A 27,991-nucleotide genomic window follows, 5' to 3' on the forward strand; every position below is an offset into this window, starting at 1 on the left:
GAAGCAAGGCTCTTCCTTCCACGAGGTTTATTGGCACCCATAGGATTCTTCTCGCATCAATTTTATCCAAAGCAGTTTTTATGGGAAGTCAGAACTGCCGTGGTCTCAATTTCTACTAATGCTGCGATTGAGCAGTGAATTTCAGAAAGGTGCTCAGGTGGGCGGTTTATTTCTGCTGGGAGGTGCAATTCTCTGCCAGACAGGCTGTTTGGGAAGCATGGCTTGAGCAGTTTAAGTAAATCAAACGAGCCACGTAAAGCAGAAGAGGTCACGCAAGTTGTAAATATCAGTGACCTCACTTGGTAGGTAAAATATATGATCTTTCCAAGACAGCAAGCAGAAATAAAATATATTTATTTCTGTGAATCCACACCCCCACCAACCTTATTATTCTGGTGACAAACTCAGATTGGAACTTCTTTCATCAGCAATAGGACTTGATAACTCAGCTGTGTGATGGAAAGTGAGTTTTGTGTTAATTATAGACAAAAATGGACTTGTGAAAAATGCTGCATGCAAATGAAATTAATGGATTTATCCAAACTGTTTCAATTCACAAGCTAGATTCGGGAAAAAAAAAAAAAAAAAAAAAAAAAAAAAACCCACAAAATTAATCTTTACTTCTTTTTTTTTATTATTTGTAAATTTAAAGAAACATATTTTGTTTTTCTGTAACTTGAATATCTTACAGAATTTTAAAAAAAAGAAAAACAGTTGAGTGTAAATCACAAGGAGAAGGTTTCCCAGAGAAGTTAAGGACTCCCCATCCCTGGAAGAGTTCAAGGCCAGGGCTTGGAGCAACCTGGAACTGTGGAAGATGTCCCTTCCCATGGCAGCAACGAGATGATTTTAAGGCCTCTTCCAACCCAAACCATACCATGATTCTCTGATTTTATGAAAAGAAAGGGTGTGCTACAGGAAATTTTCCGGAATTTCCCATTCAAAGCTATTTGACTTGTTTTGCTCTGTAAATTACTTTCAGAGATTACTCAGTGAATGGAAAAAAAAAATCGGACACACCCACGAATTACTTCACAAAAAGCTCCTCTTGTTGAAATAACTTTTTTTTTTAAGCAGAAAAAGAAGGAAGTAGGAGAAAAAAATTAATCAGGTGTGTTGCCATGATATAATATCCTCACATGTGCTAATTTTGTGGGTTTAAAGGTAGAGTCTTGGATTGATTATCCCAGTCCATTTGAGAGCATCATATGGGAATTAAGGACAGCTTGGATGGGTGACTGAGGGTGCAGTGGTCACTGGGTCCAGAACATGGACACTCTTCATGGGCTGACCCTTCTTCTGTGGCAAACATCAGCCATCTGAGGCCACTTGTCTCTGTAAGGAAGAACAACAAATTGCTTTGCAGATGCCAAAGTGATGATATCCCTGCACTCTGCCATTTAGCACTGAGCAGAGGGTAGGAGGGGCCTCATTCTCTGACAGGACGTGTTGTTTTCCGGCAGACACGCGCAGGGAAACGTTTGAATTTTAAATCCCTGGGAGAGGTATCCTGGCAGGCATGGAAAACCTCTGGCAGGGCAGGACAATTTTTCAGCACATCCATATGCAGCAGATACTTGACATTTCCAAGATGCATTTTCAAGGACGGTATAAATCATTCAGGAGAAAAAAAAAAAAAGTGCCGTGAATTTATGCTGGTGTTCGGCCACTGCCCTGTAGCCACTTTTATTCATTCATACCAAGGGGCTTGGGCTGTTAGCTGGAGAAAACCAACAAGAAGAGCTTGTTGTGACATTTTAGGGTACTTTAAATAGTCTTTTCCAGGCCTGCCTGGCAAATGGTGCTGGCTGGTTGTTCAGTGCCTCAGTCCTTACCTCTGAGGGCTGAGATGTGTTTTGTGGAGGAATTAGAGCTCTGCTGGAATCAGATAGGAAGATGAGTTCTAGCTGCCTTTTTTTGGAAGCAATAACCACAGCTCCTGATGACTCACAGTGCTGAAAATTGTATTTTCTTGCACCAATCAAAGCCAGTGTGACCCATTTAGCCCAAATTTAACATATGAGCATGATTATTTTATAAATCCTCTCGTGTGCAGAATTTATAACTGGATGTTTACATTGAAGTTTGCAAATTACTAACCCTGAGCCATTTTAAACTTTGCTCTGGAAGAATTGTCATAGTTTTCCTTCCCTTTAACATCCACAGTTCTGTCTTCACTAAGCCTGAGGGTCTTTTGTTCATGGAATGACACTCACTTAAAACTTTCCAAGTACATGGCAATTCGAATGGGCGAAATTCATTTTCATGCTGAAAGCAATTTCCCTCCAAACTTGGCTTTTAATTAGGAAAGAAACTGCTCTGCATTACCAAAATACTCCTTTTTTTTTCCCTCCTTCTTTTTATTGTGCCTCTCAGTATGCTATATTGATTATTTTTAGCCAGAAGTTGTAGCGATAAAAGAGGGTTAAGCTTATTAAAGTGCTAAAAATAAAAAGCATACTATGAAAACCTGAAGGGGCCCATTTTGGTTACTGCCAAGTGTGAGCATTTAAAAAATTCTCATTCACGAGCTCACTTTTCTGTCTTTCAAGGGATTTAGCTGAAATTCTGCCTCTTGAAACCAATCCATTGGTGCTGCTGTAAAAATTCAGGTTTTGTGAGTGATTCCTTGAAAGATTAGGGCAAAACCCCCACTTTAGCCACTGTCCATCCAGTTATTTCCCATGTAAGACTCTTGTTGGTCATTAGAAGGGCTTCATCTCAGGACACAGAGAAATAGCTGCAATTGAAAGATACCTCTTGGGATCATCACTGTTTCCATCTCTGTGTGATAAATGTGTCATAAAATCATAAAAAAAATTAATCTAAAGCCTAGCTAGCTCTGTCACCTTCACTACTCCTATTGCAAGACTGTGCTTTAGATGAGAAATTATAAATATTTTCCTAATTATCTGATGTGGTTTTTTTGCAAACACCATCTGCTTTGGTGCAGCCCTGCCCCTGAGTTTAGCAAAATGTCGACTGTATCCTCTTGGGATTTTTGTTTTCAAATTGTACAATAAATTTATCACCAGAGTCTGAGGGCAGAAAATTGTCATGGGATTCACTTTTTTTGAGAAATTCCAGACCCAGAGTTGGATTATCTCATCTGTTTGGGAACAAACTCTCTGTCCCTTCGTCCCAAAGCCAAAGGGACAGGAAGAGGCAGATCCCTCCAGGAGATTTTTTCAGTCTACTGAGGACTCTGCCACCCTTGTCTCTCCATCCCCAGGGGAGGTACCTTGACAAGAAGCCTGGAAGGGACCAAAGTAAGACTGTGAACCACCACTTGTTCATCAAAGATTCACTGAAATATCTGTCAGAGACATATTCATCACTGACTTATTAATACCATTGAATTATTGCTTATTTCTTTGTGATTTGAGCCAAATTCTCTTTCCTCTCCTTGCTTTCCTTTGTTAATCGGCAGAAATACCTAGTTAAATTGCTTCACATATTTACATCTCATTATTGTAGAGTTTTAGAGCTGTTTTGGTGGGTGGTTTGTTTGTTTGTTTGTTTTAGTTTTCCCCTGGTGTAACATCCCAGTTCATCCAGAACAGGTAACACACATCCTTCTGACCTGGGAAAGTCTGTGCTGGGAAAAACAGAGATGGTGTTTGCCTAAACAGTGCCCAAGGTGTGGCTCTCCCATTCCACAGAACACTAAGGGTGTGTGCACAGTGTTTAATTTTATCTAACAAAGGCAAATCTCCTCAGGCCTCCCTGCAGGCAGCAGAAAATATTGGGTTCCTCTGGAGGGCCTTTTAAGGGAGATAAATTAAGCTGCTTCTATGATTTCCTTCTTCCCCAGGAGAGGTACAGACAGATTACTCTTGTTTTAGAAGGATATATTTAATACATTTCTCCTCTGTAGCTCCTCTCTGCCTAAATGATTCATTTTCTGAGGCCAATCAGCCTTTAAGAGAAGTTTGAGCAGTGAAGGGTGTCTGCACTAAGACCCCAGGAAACTTTATACATGAGCAATTTCTTTTACATTGATTAGGCACTTGGGATTTTACTCTTTTTCTCTTTTGTTTGTGGGTTTTTTTTCCCCTCCACTTTGCTTTATTAATAATGTATTTTATTTTGGGTTATTACTCTAAGTGCATAATTACCTTAACAGACTTTAACACTGTTTCATTCATTCAAAAATGGCAAAATCTGAATGCAACCACTTTCCACAAATTATCTGCAAACCCTCATTTTCTTTGTCCACCACAAAAGTGGTGAGATTAATTCCTGCTCTTTCCTTTAGAACCTTTCAGAATGAATTACTTGAATCTTTTGTGGCATGTCTTAATCCAACTCCTGATACTATTAATTGAAGAATTTCCATTGGTTTTATTAAGGATTGGAGAAATCTCTGGGATCTTATTATTCTCCAATTTCTACCTGAGGCTGAGTCCTCCTGATCGAGTTCACGCATTCTGTGGTGTATTTTGTGCTCCAAACCACCCATTTGATCAAGAAACAGACTGAGGGCACATCCTCTTCCCCTGTGAGCAGAAATCATCTGCTGTACATCTCTTGGGGGACAAGCTGATCACATTTCCAAGATTTCTGCTGGAAAAAAAAAAAAAACCAAACAACTTTTTTGCAGGTTTTATACCATAGCTGTCTTGCTTTCTAAGCACAGTCAGGAGTCAAAGTTAATATTTGTTTTTGATGGAAATAGGGACCTGCCAGCTATGATGGGTGGCTGATTATCTTTATTTTCCAGTCTCATTTTGATTCCTTGTGATTCCTCCAGGCTTCCCTCAGTGCCAAACACAGCGATGTAGGGTGAGATTCTTTTCCCTTAGTTGTAGATTCCAGCAATTTGTCTCAGTCTGAGCCATTTTACAGACCTCCAGTGCAAGTTGAAAATGTGGTCCAGGAGTTTGGCTGGTGTTTTGTTTAACCCGATCAACTCCTGGGGAGTGGGAGGAATTGCACACCCTGGATTTGCTCTCTGTGATGTTGGCTGAGACAATTTGATCAAGAACAGACACCTGGGCATGGTCAATAACCCATAAGGACCCACATGAATCCTATCCCTGAACTCTAACATTGAGATAATTCCAGGCGCCATGTCCCTTCTATAATTTAATCCAGTAAATTTCAGTCTTGAGCCACTTTCTGTTGAATTCCTTGTCACTCCTCCCATTGATTTCAGAAGGAATGGGATGAGAGGCAACCTCCATCCTGTCAGGGGGCCCGTGGAGAGCTGTCAGTCATCCTGCCTCTGACTGATGGGTTGGATGTTCAGCAAAATGGGTGTTGGTCCAACTTCCCTGCAGAACTGCAGGTCACAAACAAGAGGCAGTTCCTTTCTTAATGGCCACAAGTGAATTGATGAAATGCTGTTGGTGTAAAACTTTTGTTCTGATTTTTTTTTTGTTTTGTTTTGTACCCTGTAATTATCTTCTTTTAATTTGCAGATAGCATTGAAGCCAACATTGAGGCCTCTTCTTCTAATGTAGACTCAGCCAATGAGCAGTTGGCAAAAGCAAGTCAGCACCAAGTAAGTGGGACTAAAAAAAACCTACAAATACTTTCAGTGACAGTATTTGCAGTAAACAAAACACCTGGCAGTTGTGATCCACTGGATTTGTGCTACCTGGAAAGATTATAAAGTATATTCTAAGTAGGAACTAAGCTTTTTTTTTTTTTGTGTGTATATATATATATGATTAGATTACCATAGCACAGTCAATTTGCCTTAGAGCAGTCATTAAGAGATCTACATATTAAACAGACATATCCCAGTAGGAAAGTCAACAATTAGCTACTGTTGTTCTTTGAAAGACACCATAAAAAGTACATCATTTAAGTGCATATGTGCTTCTGTTTGGTGTGTTTCCCTATAATCAGGCAACAGTACTTTGAGAAAACAACTTGGGTTGTCAAACAACATGATGTGGTTGGTGAATAATGGCTGTGGTGGTGGTGTTCAGCACTTTTCAAAGGCAATTTCAGGGAATTTTTTTTGGTGAATTGTTTTGGTTTTTTTCTTCATTGGAGCAATAATAAAACATAAACACACACACACATACACACACAAACATTAATCTTTTTGAAAACAGTTTGCCCAGAAAGAGCTCTTTGATGGTTATAATTAGTACTTTCTAGGGATGAAGGGGAGTGGGGGAATGAACAAAGAAAAAATTGACTGACAGAAGAAAAACCTGCTAGTTTTTATTTTTTCCTCAAGCATAAATTGGTGATTTTCGTGTGTCTGGAGTTCTGACAAAATGTAGCTGAGGTCCATAAGAGCACATGGTGCCTGTTGTTTGGTCCTTGGCCAGAGTGAACTCTGAAGCTCTGGGGCAAACCTCCAGACCAAAGGAGTAAGACTCACAGGCATTTTACTCTGATGTAATGGAGTGATATGAGTTTGAAATTATCTACAGCTCATTTTCTGGTGAAGCACATTGTCCCAATTTTGGGTAATAAGAGTGTGTTCTGTAGAACTTCGACACTGCAGAAAATAAGCTCTGTCTTCAGCTACGTTCTGGGTTTTAATGTGTATATATTCAAGATAACATTTGTTGCCCTGCTTGTAATCCTGCATTCACTTTGAAAATAACTTGTTATGTACCACATGAAGTCTAAAATGAAACTGGAATGAATTTAATACTTGACCTGACTGTAGAGCTGATTGCAAAGCTGTAAATGAATTAATGATGGCTTTGGCTAAGGTCAAAGAGGAGTCAGGCAGAAAATGGATGCAGCACAGTCTAAAGACTCTGCTTTCTTCAGCAGGAGCTGCTGAAAGAGCCTGCCCAGACAGGAGGCCCCTTTTTTCCTCAGGTGTGTTCATCAGGATAGAGAACTAGCCAGTTTCAGCCAGGCAACCCCTGCCAAGGGCGTAAATATGAACTGATTGGTGTCCATGAGAAAACAGAGTCTCTCTTGCACTTGAAACAAGCCCATAATGACAAATAGAACTTACAAAACTTTGGCTGCTAAAGGAAATTGCAGTCCAGGTCTCCTGTGGAGCACAGGGAACTATCCTGTGCCCTACTGGATCACCAGAAAAAAATATGTGTAAACCCAGTTCACTCTCTGCCACCATGAACACAAAATTAGGTGAATTTTTGTCAGCCCTGCTGGCCAGGGGCTGGTCAAGTTGCAAGTGATCCCTCATGTGTTATGTGCCATTGTTATGAATAAATGGGCGGAGATAATATTAATCTCCTTAAAATGCCTTTATTAATCAGCTCTTATAATGGTTGCTCGAGGGGTTTTTGGCAGCCCGTGCGCTGTGGAGGAGGAGGGTGCTGATCAGCTCTGCTGCAGGGAGTTGAGCAGGGCTGGAGAACTCTTCCCTCGCTGGGAGTGTTCCCAGAGTTCTGAATTGCTTTTGTTTTCTTTGGGGGTCTCACTTCTGGTTTGGCACTCTTAAGTCACAGAAACTGGAAAAATCAGTTCCCCCGATACTTTAGGGTCTACACGGCCCAGCATTGGTTCTTGTGTGTTTTAATTTTACTTAGTTTTATTTTTATAAGGGGTTTCTGGTGTTAAAAGAGTCCCAAGATGCACCTGGGGTCTTTGATTTGCATGTGGGGTCGGCCTGGGCGGGCGGCTGGAGACTTCAGCGACCGCGTGGCATTTTTACAGCAGTCATGGCGTCTCGGGGTTCTCCCGCTGCCTCACAGCGGCGGCAACGTTTGCGGGGGTTCGGGCCGAGGCTTGTGAGGTGGAGGTGGAACGTGGCAGGCGTGGGTTCCCTTCTTTTGGAACAGGGCGGCGGTCCGGCGGCCCGGGGATGCGGCTCTGCGGGCTCCGGGATCCCCCGTGCCGGGCTCAGGGGGAGCGGCCGGTTTTTCTTCTCTCTCTCGGCCTCGGCGGCGGCAGCGGGTGGGGGCTGCGGCTGCCGAGCTTCTTTGAAGGGAACCAGCTCTCGCTTTTGAGGTTTGTTTTTAAGGTGGTCTGGGGGTTGCCACGGAGGTGGCTTTTTACTGTTACTTTACAAGATAAACATTCCAAATTTCATTTTTATCACCATGATATCGGCTCATCTTACACCTAAAGTGACACTGTCCCCATGATGGGACAGTGATCCCACAGCCCTTAGGGATGCTGTGGGGAGGAACATTGGTGCCCCTTGCACACATTTGGGTAATGCAGAGTGGGTGCAGGTCATTCTTTGGGGTGGTTTGCCTGGTTTTGGATGCTTTGGAGATATCTGGGATGGGTTTGGGAGGGTGATCAGCCAGATGGCCCTGTGGGTGAACTGCTTTTGAGGGACTCACCAGAGCTTTACACGCTCTAAATTCCATCTGTGTTGCTCAGGGATCAAAGGCACAAACTGTTCCTTAAAACCTACTGAGCAGTTTTCATTCTTATGTTAAACTGCTAATTCACGAGTGTGTTTGCTTGTTACTTATGTTACAGTGTGATTATCCTGTAAATGCAGGCTGGCTTACAAACATTTGTTATTTATTACTGTTTATATGTATATAAATGTGCCTCTGTGTGTGCAATATTTTTATTAGTCAATGTCATGTTTTTATTAGTCCATCAACAAATGTACACATAAATTGAGAAATCAGAAATGTCAACACCACTGAAACATTCAAGTTTAAGACCTTCTGTAGAACTTAATGGAGGGATTTCTGTCAGGAATAATGATTCACTGGCTGGTTATTTAGCACAATATTTGCATGTAACCCATGCAGTCACTTCAACAATACAACCTGGAGAACCAGTCCCAACCTGCACATTAACATAACAAAGAACCAGTAAATAGTTTTCCCTTAGCTACTACAAAATAAGACATTTAGGTTCCCTGAAATGATAGAAATGTTAAAAAAAATGTAAATATCTTCACGATGAGCTCCTTTGTCTGCATTTTAAATTGGGTAAGGTGTTCCTTCCTCTTGAGATGTGTGTGCTAGCAGCAGAGTTTTATTATTTTGAGTGAATTCTCATGTGCCCCATCTAAACTCTGAAAGATTAGTGGGAGCTGTCAGAGCTTTGGGATAAATATATATATATAAGCAGACTTTTTTCCTGTCATTTTAAATTATAAATGGAAAATAATTGTTTCCACTTAAACTTATTTTTACTACAAGTCGCAGTTAAGCTGGGCCACTGCATTATCTCTGGGAGCACACAGCGTCAAAATGCAGATGAAAGCAATAGGAGTTGAATATTGATACAAAAAAGAGGCCTTTTTTTCTATATGAAAACCCTGTTGGTCACAGAAATTTGACAATTTTACTTTTTTATCCTACTCTCACTAGAAAATCTGAGTTTGAAAAATGACAGAGAGGCAGACAAATCTGGCAGGGGGAAGCCAGTAAAAGTTATCTCCTGCACCGGTCTTGCTTCAATGCCCTTCTTTTCAGTGAGGGTCTCATTTCTCTTGGGCCTCAAGCAGGAATGGTGACTCCTGCCATTCATACCAGATTTGCCTCCTGAAATTGCCTTTACTTTGTTCACTTTGCTCAGAGCTTCCTGCAGGTGGATTGAGAAAAAGGAAAAGAAACCAATGCAGACTCCTGGGGTACACATTAAACCAGTTGCTCTTTTTTTTTCTTATGCAAAGTTTGGCCTAAGTTCAGCTTGGCCTCACTGACTGAAGGCCTCTGTGTGCTGACTGCTGAAGCTAATTTGTTTCGGAAGAACTGCTTGTTTGGAAGAGTTGCTCTGATTGATGCTGGTCACTTTCTTTCTCTATATCCTCTGTGGAAGTGTCTCAGTTTAGGAAGACAGGTATCTGCCAGGGAAAGCTGGAGTTTCCCTTGAAATGGAGAATGTAATCTCCTCTCTTCCAAATTATTATAATTTTGAAAGTAGAGGCCTTCAGGCAAAGATTTGGGAATAGGAATAACAGTTCTTTACTAGAAATATTAACAATACAAATGTAGTAGTACAAAAAAAACAAGCAAACAAACAAACAAAAATCCTAGAAACCCTGACAGAGCCAGAAATACAATCTGACACTCTGTTGGTCAGGGTGTTGGAAGCAGTCCAAAGTAAGCCCTTCTGGAGTGGCAGATGTGGTTCTGTTGGAGTAGAGATGGTCCTGTAGAAAGGGTCCAGTAATGGCAAGATAGGTCCAGTCTTCCTCCAGGAATGCAGTGGAAAAACTGGATGTCTGGTGCTCCAGTGTCTCAGTTTTTATCCAGGTAGGAACTGTTTGGCTCCCCTCACTGGGTGGAGCATCTCCCAATGGGATGATGTAATGTGTGATGTCATTGGTGAGCCTCGATGACCCATTAACAGAAGAAATCCCCCTGGAGGAGATAAGGAGCACTGGGATGATGTAATGTGTCATGTCATTGGTGAGCCTCAATGACCCATTAATAAAAGATATCCCCTGGAAGGTGGAAAGAGATAAGGAACACTGCCCCACCCGTTTTCAACAACTGCCCCGTTATCAGAAGGCAGCCATCCCCTCCCTCCTGGAGGTTCAAGAGATAAAGAAAACAGGTCCCCAACTGGTTTCAACATATGGAATAGCATAAACATTTTTTTGATTACATAACCCAAGACAGGAAGTCAAGCTGATTTGGGTTCACTGGCATTGCAAAGGCAAACAGCAGTGCAGTGACCCACTTGTGTAGTCTAAGATCAATGAGGTTTTTTCCAATAAAGAAGCAATTCTTGGGTCTGGCTTTCATGGGTTCACAAGAGGGGCACTTGGAAGGCTGGAGTTCTGAGGAAAAAAAATCCTCATAAATCTGTGATATTTGCAGAGATCTTATTGCCTGGGGACCACTGATAAGGGACTGTCTGCAACTTTTGCTCAAATAACTCATTCGTATTTTAACAACAAAAGAGAATTTCAGTTTCAAAAATCACCCTCTCAGAGTCTTTGAAATTTTTTGGGATGGTAGCCTCTCAAAGCACTTGTTGCTTATAAATATTGTAACAATGAAGATCATCTCCTCCTCTTCACTATGGATATGCTCTAAGACCTTGTCTTTTGCTGCGACTAAATAATTTTAACCTTAGTTTGAGGTTAATGAAGAGCCAGCTGGCAGCATGATTGCACCCTGACCATCCAGCCGCTGCAAAGCCATGGGAGACCAGTGTGGTTGGATTATCTTGATGCAATTTGAGGCCATTTCCCCTTAACCTGTTACTTTTTACCTGGAAGAAGAGGCTGACCCCCACCTGGCTACACCTTCCTTTCAGAAAGTTCTAGAGAGCAAGAAGGTTCTCCCTGAACCTCCTTTTCTCCAGGCTGAGCCCCACCCCAGCTCCCTCAGCTGCATCGTCTGGATCCCTCACTTCAAGAAAGACATTGAGGTGCTGGAGCATGTTCAGAGAAGGGCAACAGAGCTGGGGAAGGATTTGGATGAGAAATGGCTGAAGGAGAATTTCTGCATGGAAGGGGTTGTCCAGCATTGGAATGGGCTGTCCAGGGGGGTGGTGGAAACACACGGGAGATATTCAAGAAAGGACTGGATGTGGCACTTAGATGACAAGGTGGTGATCAGTCAGAGGCTGGATTTGATGGGCCTAAAGGCCTTTTCCAACTTAAATAACTCCATAATTCTGGGATTCTGTGATCTCCTAGGACAAGAAAAGGCTGAGTGCTCGTATGGCAGATTTGTGACAGAGAGATGTAACATCACTGCTGCAACATAAACAATCCACCTCGTGTTGCTGTTTGTCTGTGTCTGTCACCACGATGAGCATGGCTGAGTTTGCAGCTCCTCTGGGTAATTAGCACTTGGAAGTTTCATTTGGGGGATTACAGAGCTATTCTTTCTTCCTGCCTGTAAAAGTGATGGCAGCTGAATTAAAGCCACAGTAGGAACTCGGGGCTCTGTAAGGACTCCAAGCAAAAGCCATTACTGAAGTGACTGTTTAATTACATGACTGAGCCTTAATCCTCCTCCTCAGCAGAAGAAAGAAACTTTGCCACCATACAGAGTCTTCATGGCTCTGCACCATGAACTCCAGTTAGGAAAAGAAGTTCTGCACAAATTGCTTGAATCTCTCAAACCAATTTGCAGACCCTCTCCACTTTCTGTCTCTCAGTCCATAGCAACACTTCCACTCCAGATCAGTTCAGGAACTTCTGCCTGGGCTTCCCATTCAGACTGAATTTCTTCAACTTCAAAGCAATTTCCCCCCCATAGAACTTGTGTTAATTCCACCCCTTTTCTCTCCTGTCAAGCCATATTTTTTTTTATTTTTCCTACCAACTGCGACCTCCCAGTCCTTCCCTGCCGAAGCATGGCTGCCAGCACCTCAAGCATTCCATTCCCCCATAATGATCCCAGTAATCTGCTTGCCCAGGTTGCTCAAAACCTCCCCCACACGGATGTTTGCTTGTAATTCCTGTCAGATGTGCCCCAACGTGGTCTGTATTGCTAGAGAGCCTTGAAGGAAATCCTTGCTGCTGCAAGCCTGCCCCTTCCTTCAGGCTCCCTTTGTCTTGCAATACGGTCTGGGCAGCAAGCAGAGCTGTCTGGGGCAGTGCTTTCGGTGATTAAATTGAATCATTTAGTTTGGACAAGGCTACTAAGATAATCCATGAACACAGCACTGCCAGGCCCACCACTAAACCATGTCCCCACATGCCACATCTTGATGTGTTTTTAAATGCCTCCAGGGTTGGTCACTCCACCAATTCCTTGGGCAGCCTGTTCCAGTGGTTAACAACCCTTTCAGTGAAGAATTATTTTCCTAATATCTGATCTAAACCTCCCCTGGCACAACTTGAGGCCATTTCCCCTTAACTCCTTCACTTTTTACCTGGGCAAAAAGACTGAGACTGACCTGGCTACCCCTTCCTGTCAGGGAGCTGTAGAGAGCAAGAAGGTCCTCCCTGACCCTCCTTTTCCCCAGGCTGAGAATCGTGCTCCAGCTCCTTCACCAGCAGCAGTTGGTTGGGATAAAACTTCTGCCTCCTTTTTTCCCTTGCTCACTGGCTCCCTGTGAAAGGCAGGCTGAGATTTTTCAGATTTTTTTAGAGTGCTTCATTTAGAAGCAGCTTCTGTCTTTGCCTGATTTTTCTCTGTATTTTAATGCAGCCATTTACAAAACAGCTGCTTTCTGTGGGAAGTGGTGTTCGAGTCAGCGCCAGTCCCTGTGATAAATGAACTGTGTGAATGCAGCAACTTAACCTCAGCAAGGTCTGAGCCACAACGTTTATTTAAAACTCTCCTTGTTTTCTGTAAATAATGGATCTGTGTGATCAAATATTTATTAAGAAAGGGGTTGTTTAGAGCTTTTGGACGTCATGCAGTTGTGTGTTCCGGTGTGTAAAAGAAAAATCTTTCAGGCCGTTTTTAATCACAGCAGAACATCTCTTCATTTGTACCATCCAAAAGGGAGAGATGCCTGATTCAGGTAGTAGTTTAGCCTTTTTTTTTTTTTTTTTTTTTTTCCTTTATTGTAAAAGACCAATTGTGACATTTTTGGGAGAAAAAGAAAACATATCCACGTGAGCTTATTTTTCATTTAAGCACAAGCCATTCAAGAAGAAAGTGATAGGGGCATGAGTGGAGAAGGGAAGAAATCCAGAGGAGCCCATGAACATGATTTGAGGGATGGAGCGCCTCTCCTGTGAGGAAAGGCTGACAGAATTGTGATTGTTCAGCCTGGAGAAGAGAGGACTCCAGCGTGAACTTACTGTGGGCTTTGTGGTGCCTGGAGGGGGTATACAACAGATCTGGAGAGGAACTTTTACAAGGGCAGAGTGATAAAAGAATGGGGAATGGCTTTAAACTGACAGATTACATGTTTAGATTGGATATTAGGAAGAAAGTCCTCCCTGCTGAGGGTGCTGAGGCCCTGGCACAGGGTGCCCAGAGAAGCTGTGGCTGCCCCATCCCTGGAAGTGTTCCAGGCCAGGTTGGATGGGGCTTGGAGCAACCTGGGATAGTGGAAGGTGTCCCTGCCCATGGAAAGGGGTTGGAAGTTTATGATCTTTAAGGTTCCTCCTGACCCAAACCATTCTGTTATTTGTGTGATAGGAAAGGCTTGGGGGCAATTCAGTGGTGAGCCATTGGTGATCAATCTGTTTTCTCTGGTGAGGAGATGAGTAGGTAGGACACAGATTTTAATGACTGTTCACCTTGGCAGAATGCAACACTGAGGCTGTTCCAAGTCAAGAATATTCTTATTTTAAAAACATCAGTTATACTGATCATGGTGGCCTGCATTCAGTATTTCAAAGGCAAGAATTTTCTGTTTGAAAGCTCTGAACAAGTCTGATCTGTGGCAAGTCAGAGATGGCAGAAGAAAATCAGACTGTCTTTTGTTTTTCTAATTCATTTGTTTAACAGAATCTCTTTCCAGGGTACAATTTCATTTTGAGGGGTCAGAGATTAAAAAGCAATTTTCCCTTGCTAGCAGCAGCATAAACTAGTGAGTTACATTTCTCTTAATGGCCTCATTTAACAGAGGAATGAATGGAAATCCTTGGTTACTGACTGGAAAACCACACTTAGACTCATCTTTGTGCCCAGTGGCAGCACATATAATAAATTGCCCTGCTCAAAGGTCAAAGCTTTGAGAAATTGTATTAAACTTACCTCTTAATGGGCTAGGGATACCAAGGAGTTAGGAATATTATCACTGAAGATGCACACCTACCTGGGATCCATGGAAATGAGGAACAGAATTTAAGTATCCTTGAGTCTCAGCTGTGTAGCCTGAAGTGTTATTGCACTGGGCTGTGAGCTTGTCACATCTCATCAAGCAGCAAAATGGTAAGGGTTGGTCAATGTTTGCACTGGAAACCTCTGCTGAAAATCTGCACATGTAGGCAGCAGAGTTCTCCTGCTCAGTTTCCCTTTCTGGGGCAGGGACACTGCCCAGGCAGTGCCACCATTCCTCAAGTATTTCCTGTAAAGTCACTTCAGTGCCACAAAGATGCTCAGAGGGTTGGAGACCCTCTGCTCTGGAGCCAGGCTGGGAGAGATGGGGGTGTCCAGGCTGGAGAAGAGAAGGCTCTGTGGAGGGACCTTAGAGCCCCCTCCAGTGCCCAAAGGGACAGGAAACCTGGAGAGGGAATTTTAAGAAGGGCTTAGAGTGGCAGGACAAGGGGCAATGTCTTTAAACTGACAAAGAGTCAATTTATAGTCTATATATTTATAATATATTTATATAATATATTCTATATTATATATAGAATATATATATATTATTGTATATTTTATATTCTATATATTTATAATACATTTATATTAGATATAAGGATTAAATTCTTCACTGTGAGAGCGAAGGCCTTGGCACATATCACCCAGAGAAGCTGTGCCTTGTCCCATCCCTGGCAGTGTGCAAGGCCAGGTTGGATGGGGCTTGGAGCAGCCTGGGAAGATGGAAGGTGTCCCTGCCCATGGTGGGTGGTTTGGAATGAGATGATCTTTGAAATCACTCCCAACCCAAACCATTGGGTGCCTCTAAAGATGCTACATGGGTTTTGAAAGCCACAGTGAAACTAATAGTTGAATTCCACTATGGAGATTTATATTCCTGTTCCTGTGTCATGATTTTAACTTGTTTTACTTGATGAGCAGCAGTTTAACAGTCCATCTTTCCACAGGGACCGTGTAAGGGACCTGCAGTCAGTACGGTGTCATCTCATCAGACTTGGTATTGAAAATTTAGGCAGCTGGAAGAAAACAGGCTAAGCTTCTTTTTCGATGCCTCTGGAAGATTGTTCATCCTCTTTCTCTTGGATATTGCACCTCAGCCTGTGAGGAACAGTGCCCAGGAGGGGAACATCTTGCTTTCATGCTGATAGACAAGTACCTTCAAAAAAACCACTTTACTAGACAGGGAGAGTTTGACTTCTTTGCCTAAAATCTAATATTTAGTATCCTTTTGTATTGAGTAGGGAATCCTGCTGCCTTTCTGGCTTCTGCTATGGAAGACTGTTGTTCCTCCCCAAATCTCGTGTCACCTGTGCCAGCTGTGTTTAAATGCTGCAAAGAACCTGGGGCATCTCCAGTGGTCAGGAAGTAGCTGAGAAAGTAAATGCTTATTCCCCTGTTGTGCTTTAATAACTGTATTGGCCGCAAAGGGAAAATTATGTATAAGGGGAAAAAAAGCTAAAGAAAATACAATTGCTTTTATTTCCATTTTGACAAAGGCTGGAAGCACTTTAATCAAAGGTGTTTTCCATATTCTTGAAAGAAATCACAGGCCTGGTAGGACACCTTTGTAGCACAGCTCTTGGGTCATGGCCTGGCACTATCAGAAGTGGAGAATGGGAATTGTTACATTCAACTCATGCTCAAGAGGAGAAAAGAGAGTAAGTTTTAGCCTTTCTAAATCTGACTTGAGCAACATGCAAAGCTTTTGGAGGCATTTTGAAATGAGGAATGAAATGCAAGGAATTCTGCATGGGGTGGGACAATTTGGGATTTCATTTCACTTTGAAAGTGTCACTGCAGATCTCTCATTGTGAGGAGGAAGGAGGGACACTTGACTTCCTGGTCTTGTGTCAAAAATTAGAATTGATGATGGGATTTGGTGAGTTAGTCTGTTTGATAGATGGAATTTAACATCTTGGGAGAAAGAGCTTTAAAGAATGGGTCTATACATATTAGTTATAATAGTTATGCTAATAATTGTAATAGTCGTGCTAATAATGGTGCCTTGTTTGCTCCAGTGCATTCAACAAATGATCAACAAGGTGATCAAGGAAGTCTTCATGGATCAAAGAGGAGGGGGAGATGTTGGGATGCAAAATCCCTCTGGGCCCCATCCACACAGGCCCAGGGGTGCTCAAAGATGTGAGGGTTGAATTAAAACCTTCAGAGAAACTAAAATACATAAATCCACACGGACGTGATGCAGAAATGAGTAACGAAAAGCAAGGAATTCTATGTCGGGTGGGACAATTTGGGATTTCATTTCACTTTGAAAGTGTCATGGCATATCTCTCTTTGTGAGGAAAAAGGATTTCCTTTAACAAGGAGACACTTGACTTCCTGCTTTTCAGAGAAATATTTTCTACAATTCTCACATGAGGGTTGTCTTTGTTTAGAAGATTTGTAGGAGAAGCTTGTTCTTGTATGGCCAGCTCTGATGTCTCTTAGTTTTGTCCTACCTCACACCCTGTTATCAGTTCAGGATTGGCTGCTCAAGCCTTTGACAAGGTTCAGTCATTCCTTTATTCCCTGCTGGGGAATTAAGGGATTAAGGCTTTCTGTGGAATGAATTTAGGAGACTAGGAAACATCTACAGGAACCTGCTTCTCTTCATAAAGCATAACTTCATTTGTACTTTTTTTTTTGTTTTTTTTTAAGATGACTCTAGGAAAAACAATTTACAAGGTGGGTCAAAAATTCACTACGATTTTTATGTGCATTTGATCTATTTTTAGTGGGTTTTGGTATATTCCTCATAATTTTCTCTTTTTTTTTTTGCCTAGTGAGCCCCAATGTATCATTCTTCCTTTTTACAGACAACAGTGCTGTCCATTTACAAGACACAATTCTTGCATCAGCTCTTTTTACTGTGGAAGACATTTTTCTTACACAGACCTGACGCATATAAAAGTAAAATAAACTCTATTTGTATTTATCTTTCCTCTTTAGAGTCCGTCCCAGTGGATATTACCCTTTCCCCGAAACACTTTTTTTTTTTTTTTTTTTTTTTTTTGTTAAGAGTTTAAAGAAAAGGGAATAATATGTAACTTCAGGTTTTCACTGATGTCAAAGGCACATTAATAGAAGGAGAATAGAGCTTTTTCCACTACACAGATCACATTTGCTGTTTTAATAGGACTGGGGAGAATTCATGAGCATGCAGGTAAGTTTTTTTTTTTTCTAGAGCAGAGAAATCTTAAATTCTACTCGCAGTCTCCAAGCTTTCCCTGACTCTTCCCAGCTGTGCCTTTAAAAGGGTTTATTATTGAATATTGAGTAATATAAGGATGCTAATCTTGCTCTAGTTTAAGGGATTGCAATCTTGTTAATGCTAGGCCATATTTCTCCCCATCCAGGCAAGATTTAAATAGATCTGAAGCTAGTGAGGAAACAATTAAACCTAATTTTTGGTGACTATCAGCATGGCTTCCTTACATCTCAAGCAGAAGAAAATCTAAGTGCTGCTTTTCTTTGCCACAAGCAATGAGCATGAGCACAGAATTGATCACAGCTCAGCTGATGCATGGGGTGGGATCCATCTCAGCTAACTTTGGATGTATCCAAATTAGGAATTAATCACTGGCTGTGCTGCCAAGGTGCCCTACATCCTCAGTAGAGATCTAGGGAGCATTTCGATTCCATATGGCTGCTGAAGGATGGGATCAGTGATGCCTGAGGATCCCCCAGACTATGGGGTCTGTCCCAGCCTCAGCCATGGCCTGTGCTGGATCCCTCAGGTCTGTGTGGATGTGCCAGATCCCACAGGGCATCTCATACCCAGATGTTTGTCTTTAGGTGGGAGTGAGCCACACTGAGCTGGAGAGATCCCATTTCAGGGCAGTTTATTATGCCTGGGTTGAGAACACAAGCTTTAGTTTCCTCCAAAAGTAATTCTCTAATTAATTTGACTTTAATGCGGCTTTAATTAATTCAATTATCTATTAAATTAATTAGTTAATCCTAATGTGGCTTTTGTGTGAGTCTCCATCACATCAGAACAGGGCAGTTTAATCTTCTGTCTGGCGCTGGGCAGTCCCTTTGGGGCACGGGGCAGTCCCTGAGGGCATGGGAAAGCAGCAGGAGTGATCCAAGAGCTGCCAAGCCAGGCTGCAGAGGGAAGATTACAAAAAAGAGTTGCTTAAGCTAAAAAAAGAAAAGATGGGGTTGAAGATAAAGGTCTCTTAGTACATGAAAAGTCTGCTGCAAAGTGGAAAAGAATAATCACTCCTTTTTTTTTGTTTATTACAGTTGGGAAGAACAAGAAGTAATGGACTTAAGCTGCAGCAAGAAAGAATCAGGGCTGATATTAAGAAAGCTGTTTAATGATAAGGAGATTGAAATACTTTCTGGGGAGATTTTAAAGTCTCTAGCACTGGATACCTGTAGCAGTATCTTGTGAAACATATTTCAGGGATGGTGTTTGTATAATTGCTTTTACTGTTGCCTGTCAGATCATGTTGCGAGGTCCAATGTAAACAGGACATGTTCATATTGTATCACAAATCATCATTATCTAATCAGAAAATGCTGCAGCCCTAAATCATTCTTTGGTTTTCATTCTCATCCTCTCCTCCTTCCCTGCCTTCTCCTCTCCAAAGAAATGTGTTCCTCTTAGGAAACTGCCTTAGGGACCAAAATCACTGATTTAGTTTGACAAAGGTGATGAGACTCAGCATTTCCTGCCAGCTCTGCTTAGACTGAATGTTGGGGACAAATCATGGAATCATGGAAGGGCTTCGAAAGGGACCTTAAAAATCATCCAGTTCCAAATCCCTGCCATGGGCAGGGACACCTTCCACTGTTCCAGGTTGCTCCAAGCCCCATCTAACCTGGCCTTGGACATTTCCAGGTATGAGGAAGACACAGCTTCCCTGGGAAGCCTGTGCCAGGGCCTCACCACCCTCACAGGGAAGAATTCCTTCTTAATATGTCATCTTCATCTACCCTCTTTCAGCTTAAAGCCATTAAATCCCATAAATCACTTTATCCCAATATTTTCTACATAGCTTCCAGGTGTCCCAGATGTGTTCTCCAAATTATTTCCATGGAAGTGTAGTCAATAAAATCATGGTGGGTGTCCTCAGCAGTCCTTTGGATGAAGCAGCTGAGCCACACAGGCATTGATTTGACATTTGTGGGAGCTGGCATTGTACTCTCTCTCCTTTAGGGGTAACAGATAATCACCACATTTCACTTTAACAAGCTGTTGGAATTCTGAGTTCTGGTTATGTTTGATTAACATCAGGGCTGGAAATAAGGGGGATTTATAGGAAGAGGGGAAATGAATGTGATGGTAGAATTCAGGAGGGAATGTATCCCTACTGCTTGAATTAAATAAGGCCGGGGGCTGTCCTGTGAATCCAAGGCCTGGTTATGTCCTCATGATTAAATTATGAAACAGAAACATGGTATGGTTTGGGTTAAAAGTGACCTTTAAACATCATCTAATCCAACCCCCTGCAGTGGGCAGGGACATCTCTTGAGCAGAAAGAGGACAGCATCCAAACACTCCCCTGGGAAAAGTCACTGCCATGGGCTGCACAGCACCTGGGCCACTCCTTGGGAGAATAGGACAAAGCTGCACCCAAAGAATGCATGGATGATGAAGAGCCACCATTAGTCCCTCTGCCTCATCCCTCTTTGAGTTATGAGCACAGAAGGAGCTGCTTTGTGCCAAAGTTTTTTGTGCAGACACTCTTTGCCTATTTTTTCTTTGCCCCAGGGTTTTGTATGACTGTGATTTAGGCCAGGTCTGAGAGAAATCTCTCTGCTCTGCATCCTTGGTTACAGAGCTGTGAGATGCCTCCATGGGAGTAGCACCTCTTTGCCTCAGAGATAAACTGAAAATCAGTCCCTTGCTCTTGGTCCCTGCCTGAGCTGTGCCATTTCTCTGCCCTTCTTGCCCGTGCACTATGCTGAACCCTACCCAGCTCACTCATTTGTCTCTCTGTCTTGGCCTTGGATCTCCTTTATTTCCTCTCTGGAGCTCCCTGACCCTTGGGCTGGCCCTGATTTTTGTCACTGGACCTGCTCTGCTCTTGCTTGGGAAGGGTGCTGCCCCAGCTCCCCTTCCTGTCCCCCCCTTTCCTGGTTTGCTCTCCCTGGATGAGCAGCTTGGCCTCGCAGCTCCCTTGGCAACTCAAAATAAAAATCCTCTCGGGGATGCATAAACTTACTCATCACTTTGAATGGTTTTTGGGAAAGCTGAGCCCAGTGTTCACCAGCTCTGGTAGTTGTGCTGTGAGTCAAGAGAAACCTAAATTTTATTTCTGATGGTCCAGTCAGAGATGAACTTGTTCAATTCAGTGATTTTTTTTTGTTTTGTCTTTTTCTGTTGGTTTTTTTTTGGGGATGCATTTATAAACAGAAGGAACATTTTTTGACCCATAGATTTTGCAACAGCTGTGGTGTGATCAGTGAGAATATTGAATAGCTGTTTTACTACTGGTGCTACTTTTCCACAGCCAAAAGGAAATTTTAATTTGATAAGGCAGGATTTTTTTTTGGTGCTAAAAGAGATAATAGAGTCAAAATGAAGAAGGGAGTGAAGCACTACTTGGACCCTTGGGCTCTGATAGAGGCTAATCCCAAATAACATATGGAAACAAAACTTTTCCACCAGGATCACAAAAGTGATGGCCATTAATTGTCGGAAAGCCTCTATAAATGGACACTAGAATTCACAACTTTTAGGAACAGATATGCTGGAGCACAAAGGAGAGATGACGTATTCCTGTGTCAACCTGGAAATTCACTGTAGAGAGAAAAAGAATGCTGAATATAGGGACTGCTTGCATAAAGCTGAATTGTGTTGGCAGGGAAGACATTGAATTCTGGGTATTGCATTTGGAGAGGATTTAAACATAGCAGAAGATCAGCAGCAAGCCATAAAGACCTGAAAGTCCAAGGATTTGGAAATGAGAGCAGCATGCCCAAGACCAGGCAGCAAATTGATCTATGCAGCAGGAAATGAGAGCACAGAGAAATACAAAGCAGAAGAATGATGTGAGATACGAAGGCGAGCTTACTTTTTTATTTTTTAATTTAAATTGTTCTTTAAGTACTTGAAGTACTTTCCTGCATGCAGCAAAAGAGCCACCAAGTCATAGCCTGCTTTTGGTGTCATTGCCACAAATCTGGAGAATCATTGTGGAACCGGGACAAGAATAATTTGGTAGAAAGAAAGCAGAATACACCCCCCACTCTGACCATACTTCTGCACCAGCTGAGGGATGTTGTCTACTCTCTCCCCAGCCCCAGAAGTAGTGAAATGCTTTCTGGCTGTGGCATTCAGCCTGCTTCATCCATCAGCATTGCCATAAACACCCAGTGGACACCAGGAATTGGATTACGTCTACATGTATCCCAGCCTTTTTCAGCAGCACTGCCTTCAGTGACAGGCAGTGTGGGTGTTGTTTTATTGCTTTTCCCTGTTTTTTTGCTTATCCGAAGCTAATTAGGATTGAACAATAGAAAGAGGTTGTTGAGTTGGTGTTCTTAAGCAGATCAAAAAATTCTGGTGTACCTCCTTCGTTTTTCACAAATGAATAAAATGTTGGGCCCTGCGTAGCCATCCACAGATGGATTTTCAGAGAGAAACAGGCATAAACTTGCAAATCTTTGCTTCGTGACTGGTCCATCTTCTAAATGCAGTTCCAATCCCTGAAGGTCAGGTAAGGAGTCAGCAGAATTTCCTCATAATAAAGGCAAAACAAAATCATTTTGGATCTATTGATGGAGAGCAATGAGAAAAGGAGTCACCTCTTGAAGCTGGAAGGGAAGGCTTATTTTTTACAGAATCACAGAATCATTGAGGTTGGAAAAGACCTCCAGGATGTCTGAGTGCAACCTTTGACCAAACACCACTTTGCCCACTAAACCATATCAGAAAGTGGCACATCTGCTCATCTTTTGAACACTCCCAAGGATGATGACTCCACCACTTTCCTGGGCAGCCTGTTCCAATGTTTAACCACTCTTTCAGTGAAGACTTTTTTTCCTAATCAGCCTAAACCTTCTCTGGCATGACTCGAGGCTGTTTTCCACTGTCCTGCCCGAAACTTCCTGGGAGAAAGGCTGATCCCAAGTTGTTGAATCTACCTGGAGCAAGATGAAAGATGGGGAGGGATATACCAGGGATAGAGCAGCATCACAAAATGACCTGAGTAGCCTGAAAAATCTGTGTAACTTCAACTGTAAGAACACACCAGACAACAACTTGGATTAGAAGAGCTTTGGCACAAGTCCCCAAAGCGCCCCAAACTCAGCATCACAAAATTAAATAGGCTGGGAAAGACCTCTGAGATCCTGAGATCCAACCACTCACAAAACACCATCTTAACAACCAGACAATGGCATTGAGTGCCACATTCAGTCTTTCCTTAAAAAACATCCAGGAATGGTGACTCCACCACATCCCTGAGCAGCCCCTCCCAGTGTCTTATCACCTTGTCAGTGAAGAAATTCTCCAAATCTCCTCCCCTGGTGGAGCTTAACACCATATCCCCTTTTCCAGTCTCTGGTTTGCCTGGGAGCAGAGACCAACCCCCAGCTGGTTACATCTTCATTTCAGGGAGTTGTAGAGAGTGGTAAGACCCCCCCCGAGCCACTTTTCCCCCAGGATAAAGCCTTTGTAGCTCCCTGCAGGTTCATTAAGTCTGTCAGCAGGCTGAGTACATTTATGTACAATTAAGCTGCACCCTGAGCTGGGCCTGGCTTGACAACTTGGTAGCAAAATACTCTGGCACTTGAAGGCTCCATCAGGTGTCAGCCTGGGAAAAGCTGCAGGTGGATTCAGCTCTGCTGTGGCAGCGCAATACGTTGGGGTTTTTTCCTCCCAGTGTGGTTGTCCTTGCTGGCAGGGACTGCTAGCAAAACAGAGGCTGCAGCACTAAATGTATAAATGGATGTCTACAGCCCACAGGGGACAGGTGGAGGGAAGTTCCTGCTGCTCCTGTGTTGCCATGAAATGCCCATGTGGATGTGACTGACAGTCAAGAACACAGGATTTTTAACCAGAACCAAGATTTACTTTAATTGCATTTTTCTCAGTTTCCTTTCGATCACCAAAAACCATTTAATTTCAATCTTCCTGGGGCTTTCCTTGTGATAATCAAAGGATGGTTTAGGTTGGAAGGGACCATGAAGATCACCTAGTTCCAATCCCCCTGCCATTAGCGCTGTATTATTCACTCTTTTTTAGATTGTATTTGTATGAATGCTCTGTTCTGCAGCTGGCTGGGGAGGATTGCACTGCAAAACCCATCACCCATCCCACCAACATCTGGGAAACCCCTCTGCCACCTCCAGCTGGGAATGGTTAAGCAGCACTCCAGTATATTAATTGGTCTCAATCTTCTTTCATTTTTTGTTGATTTGGGTTTTTTCCATGTTTCAAAGAAAAAAATATGATAATTTTCTATACTCCTGTGAGAATTATTTTTCACTCCTGCCAGACTGATCAACTGCTTGAATGGCTTTTTGAGAGTGGTGTGTGTGGTTTTTTTTTTTTTTTTTTTTTTTTTTTTTTTTTTTTTTTTTTTTTTGTCTTTATTGTTTTTCTTTCTGGACTCATGCATGAAAATCCAGTGAGGTTCAGATGTGCCCATCCATGCCCTGTGGTGAAGATGTCTTCATGACCTCAGCTGGTGAGCATCTTGTAGCCAGAAGTGCTGAGTGTGAGGTAGCTCTGCAATTCTCCTTCTGCAGATGCTGCTCTTGACAACAAGCCAATCTTCCAGTGAAACTCACTCCTGTTTGTTTTCTATTCCTTTCATTTCTCCTCCACAGTGTTCTCCTTCAGAGCACATCAGTGGTTCATTTAAAATTTGTAATTCCCAGGTCTGTGAGGTCTCTTGGACCGAACTTGTAAGTAGCTTTATTTCTCACTTTTCTTTCTTTCTTGTTATGTTTTTGTTTGGTTGTTTGTTTGTTTGTTTTTCCCCAAGCCAAACAGAAAATTGCTTCTCAGGGTGAAAAGCTGCCTTCCCCTCATGTTTTTTCTCTTAATCTACCTCAAATTGAGGAATGAACAGAGTGAATCAATGGCAAAATAAATCTTATGGAAGCACTTGGGGAAAAGGAAGTACCTTGATGTTTCATCACTTAAGCTTTTTTTTTTTATTTCTCTCATTTACAATCAACATTTCCAATTTCTTCATTAGTGAAGTTCTACAAATATTTACCCCAAATTCAGGGAAAGTTCAAGGGTCATAATGTAAAAGTCAACGTTTCACATTTGAAATCCTATTTTTAATTTTACAGGAAAATGCTATTCAGGACATTCCAGTTCTCCCTACACCACGAAAAGTTAAGGACATCCTTTACCAAATGATGTCCAGAGTACCAAACTTAATTAGGAATTGAAAAGGTGATTTCTGTGGATGTGGGGTGGTTTGGGGATTTTCGTGGACCCAGGGTGGATGCAGGCTGAATTATTCCCTCTCCCTGCACAGTTGCCTTATTTTTTCCATAGTCCAAGATTTGGCAGTGAGCTTCACAAAGAAATAATCTGCATTTCCCCCTGACCTTCCTGAGAGTTTCACTGAGCAAAACAAACACCTCCCTTCTCTTAAAGCCAGGTGCCCATTGCTCCTTCATCCCATAACACCAATCCTGGCCACAGCCATAATTACCCACAATGAGTTAAGTTTATGAAGGCTGAGTTTTCAGCCCTCAAAAATCTCCCTTCCTCTTCCTCAAACAGGAAAACATAAAAATTATTCCTCTGTTTGCTTTGCACCCTCCCAGCAAAAGAACACCAAGGGCGTTTGTTTTACCAGAAATGAAGAAATCTGGACTTATGATATATCCCACCTATATCCCTGTTCCACATGTCTAAATCCTTTAGGCCCACATTATTAAAACTAGGAAAAGAAAATGAATTCCTGCTGGATAAATGGGACAGAAGGATTGCACTGCCAGTGCCAGCCTCAGTCTTGTATCTGGTGTGCTAAAGGGTGGTACTGCAGGGAGAAGTGCCTTGGAGTAAAGCAGCTTTTGAAACGTGGCCTAATTTAAATATGTTTCTTTAATTGCATTAATTGGGCTCTTAATACGATTAAAACAATTGCTCCTTTCACTTTTATCCTGTAACTCCTTTCTTTCTTCACGGAAATTCCATGTTTATAGCTGTTTATGATTCTTTGCATTTAAATTAATTTCTTAAAAACAATCCACTTCCATCTGAGCTCACCTCCTAAAAAAGAATGGTCCAGAAAATCCAACTTAGAATAGATTTCCTTCTCCTTATCTGAAAAAAAAATATTTCCTGTTGTGTGCCCAGATCTAGTGACCAAATCAAACTACAGATGGTTTCTGTAGTTACATTTAGAGCTGAAGAAAGGTAAATTTCAGTCTCCGTTTTCCCAATTTCACTCTGGGATAAATCCAAGCAATAAGACTACTTTGTTCATTTGTTTTGTTTTGCTCCTTTTTTTATTTATTTTTTTTCCTTCTGTTTATAGTGGATTTTGGAAATTTATGTTAGAGTTTTACTGTACAATATTTACTTGTGTTACTCCACTGTAGACTGGACTAAGTGCTGGAATCAAAACTTTCCCCAAATGTATCTTCAGGGCAGTGAAAGCAGAACTTTCCTTATTGTTCCCAGCAACAGCCACCTCCCAGAAGTGCTAACATTTCTAATTTTCAGGTGCATCAAACTAAATTTGATGCACTAAAAGTGTATTTCATGAAAATCTACAATGGGCTTAAACAACTCAGAGCTCCCCTGAAAGCAGCATTTTTTTGCAAATGTCATTCAGCCGATCAGATTTTTATAAATTTGTACTTTTGTGGTATTATGTGCCATCCCTGCTGTGCTTATGAGAGCTGAACATTTAATTACTGATTTTTTCCCCCCTTTAAAAGCAGAGGGCTGGTTTCCTGTCAAGTCTCTTCAAATCTCCCTGCCTTTGTCCCCCTGGTTTCAGAAGCAGTGGCTGGATGTTTCTGTTATATGCAAATGTTAATGCAAAAGATGAAAATGACCTTGAAAAAAAATTTAATCGGCGTGTTCTTTCACAATAATTATAAGGATGGGGTAGAAAGGAAAAATGTGAGCTATTGCAAAATATCTAAAGGCAGAAAGAGGTCTTTCCAAGTTAAATATGAATGCATTGTACATAATTTTTCAACCTTTTATCACAACAGCCTGAGAATTACACATGTAGTGTTCTTAAACATTCCTAATAACTGCAATAAATATGGAATGATCTGAAGGAAGTCACTGTCACTGGGTTTATTTTGTTTCTCACTCATCCTGTATTTGGATGCCAATCACATTATCCTGCAGCAGACAGCTAAAATTTAAAAAAGAAAAAAAGAAAAAAAAAACCAAACAAAAAAGACAACCAAACAAGCCAATATCCAAAAAAACATCTACATCCTTTCTCACACACTCTAAAGAGTGTGAGGAGGGTTAGGGTTAGGGTAGTCAATAGGCAGCCCATGCCATGACCAAAAAAAATCAGGTTTAATCCTGGCGATTTTTTTCCTCCCAAAATAAGAGATGGTGAGGAATAGGAGCCAAATAGGACTAAATGCAGGAGTTTTAAAAAATCTCCTCTTTCAGAACAGGGTCATGTGTATGGTCAGGACTGACAATCACTGAGTTTATTTCTCATGGATTTATTGATAAAATGACTGACAAACTTTAGGAAAAAGCAGATTTTAGTAGTGACCACCAGCATAATTTTTGTTTCCAGTCTTTCATGGCTCTTCTATAAGATGAATAACCCTGGCTTGTCTCCTAAGACTTCCATAAAATCGATTGGCCCTTTAATTTTTCAAGAGCTTTGAGCTGATGAATATTGAGTTTTGCTGATGACCACTAACTTTTTACAATTAGTCTCAGTTGCCAAACTCCAATGAAGCAATTAAGACATTTATAAAAGACCATGTCCTCTGACCACTTAAAATTCTTGCCACATGGACCATGGTCTTAAGCAGTGGCACAAAAAAAATATCAATTTTTAAACCATGCTCTGACTGGAAAAAAAAATATTAACTTGTTCATAGCTGTTTTCACTTGTAATAATTGCCACAACCCTATTTCCATTATTTGTTTCCAAGTTATTAGTACTGTTATTTTGTTATTTGGAGGTTTTTTTTGGTTTTGTTTTTTTTGACAGGTGTATCTGCAGTGGGGCATTCACTAATTTCTACATAGGCTCAAGAATAATGGCCCTGAGTGGCATTATTGTACTGAAAAACTATTTTAACACAGATCAGCTCTACATTCCCAAGGATAAATGTACCAGCCAGTTCCTCCAAAAGGTTGTGAGGAGAATTAAATTCAAAAAGGAATAAGCTTGTGAGCAGTTCAGGGGTTATTGGAGGAGGATTCATATAAAGAATGTTCAATAGACTGCCATGTCCTTCTCCTCTTGGGAAGTGTTTGTGCATCACTTTCAAGAAATAAATGGCATTTTGTA

General features: G+C 41.8%; 1 protein-coding gene across 9 annotated transcripts in view; it reads left to right on the forward strand.

Annotated features, from left to right (window-relative positions):
- The window catches only part of TSNARE1 (t-SNARE domain containing 1), a 469,882-nt gene that overhangs the window by 288,018 nt on the left and 153,873 nt on the right, over positions 1-27,991 (forward strand). For all 9 annotated transcript variants that reach the window (XM_083862443.1, XM_083862445.1, XM_083862441.1 and 6 more), the window contains one exon: positions 5,424-5,506. In XM_083862443.1, the coding sequence (XP_083718569.1) occupies positions 5,424-5,506 (83 nt within the window). The remainder of the gene's footprint in view (positions 1-5,423; positions 5,507-27,991) is intronic.

This window comes from Zosterops lateralis (genome assembly GCF_965231275.1).
Source record: "Zosterops lateralis genome assembly, chromosome: 1".
NCBI lineage: Eukaryota > Metazoa > Chordata > Aves > Passeriformes > Zosteropidae > Zosterops > Zosterops lateralis.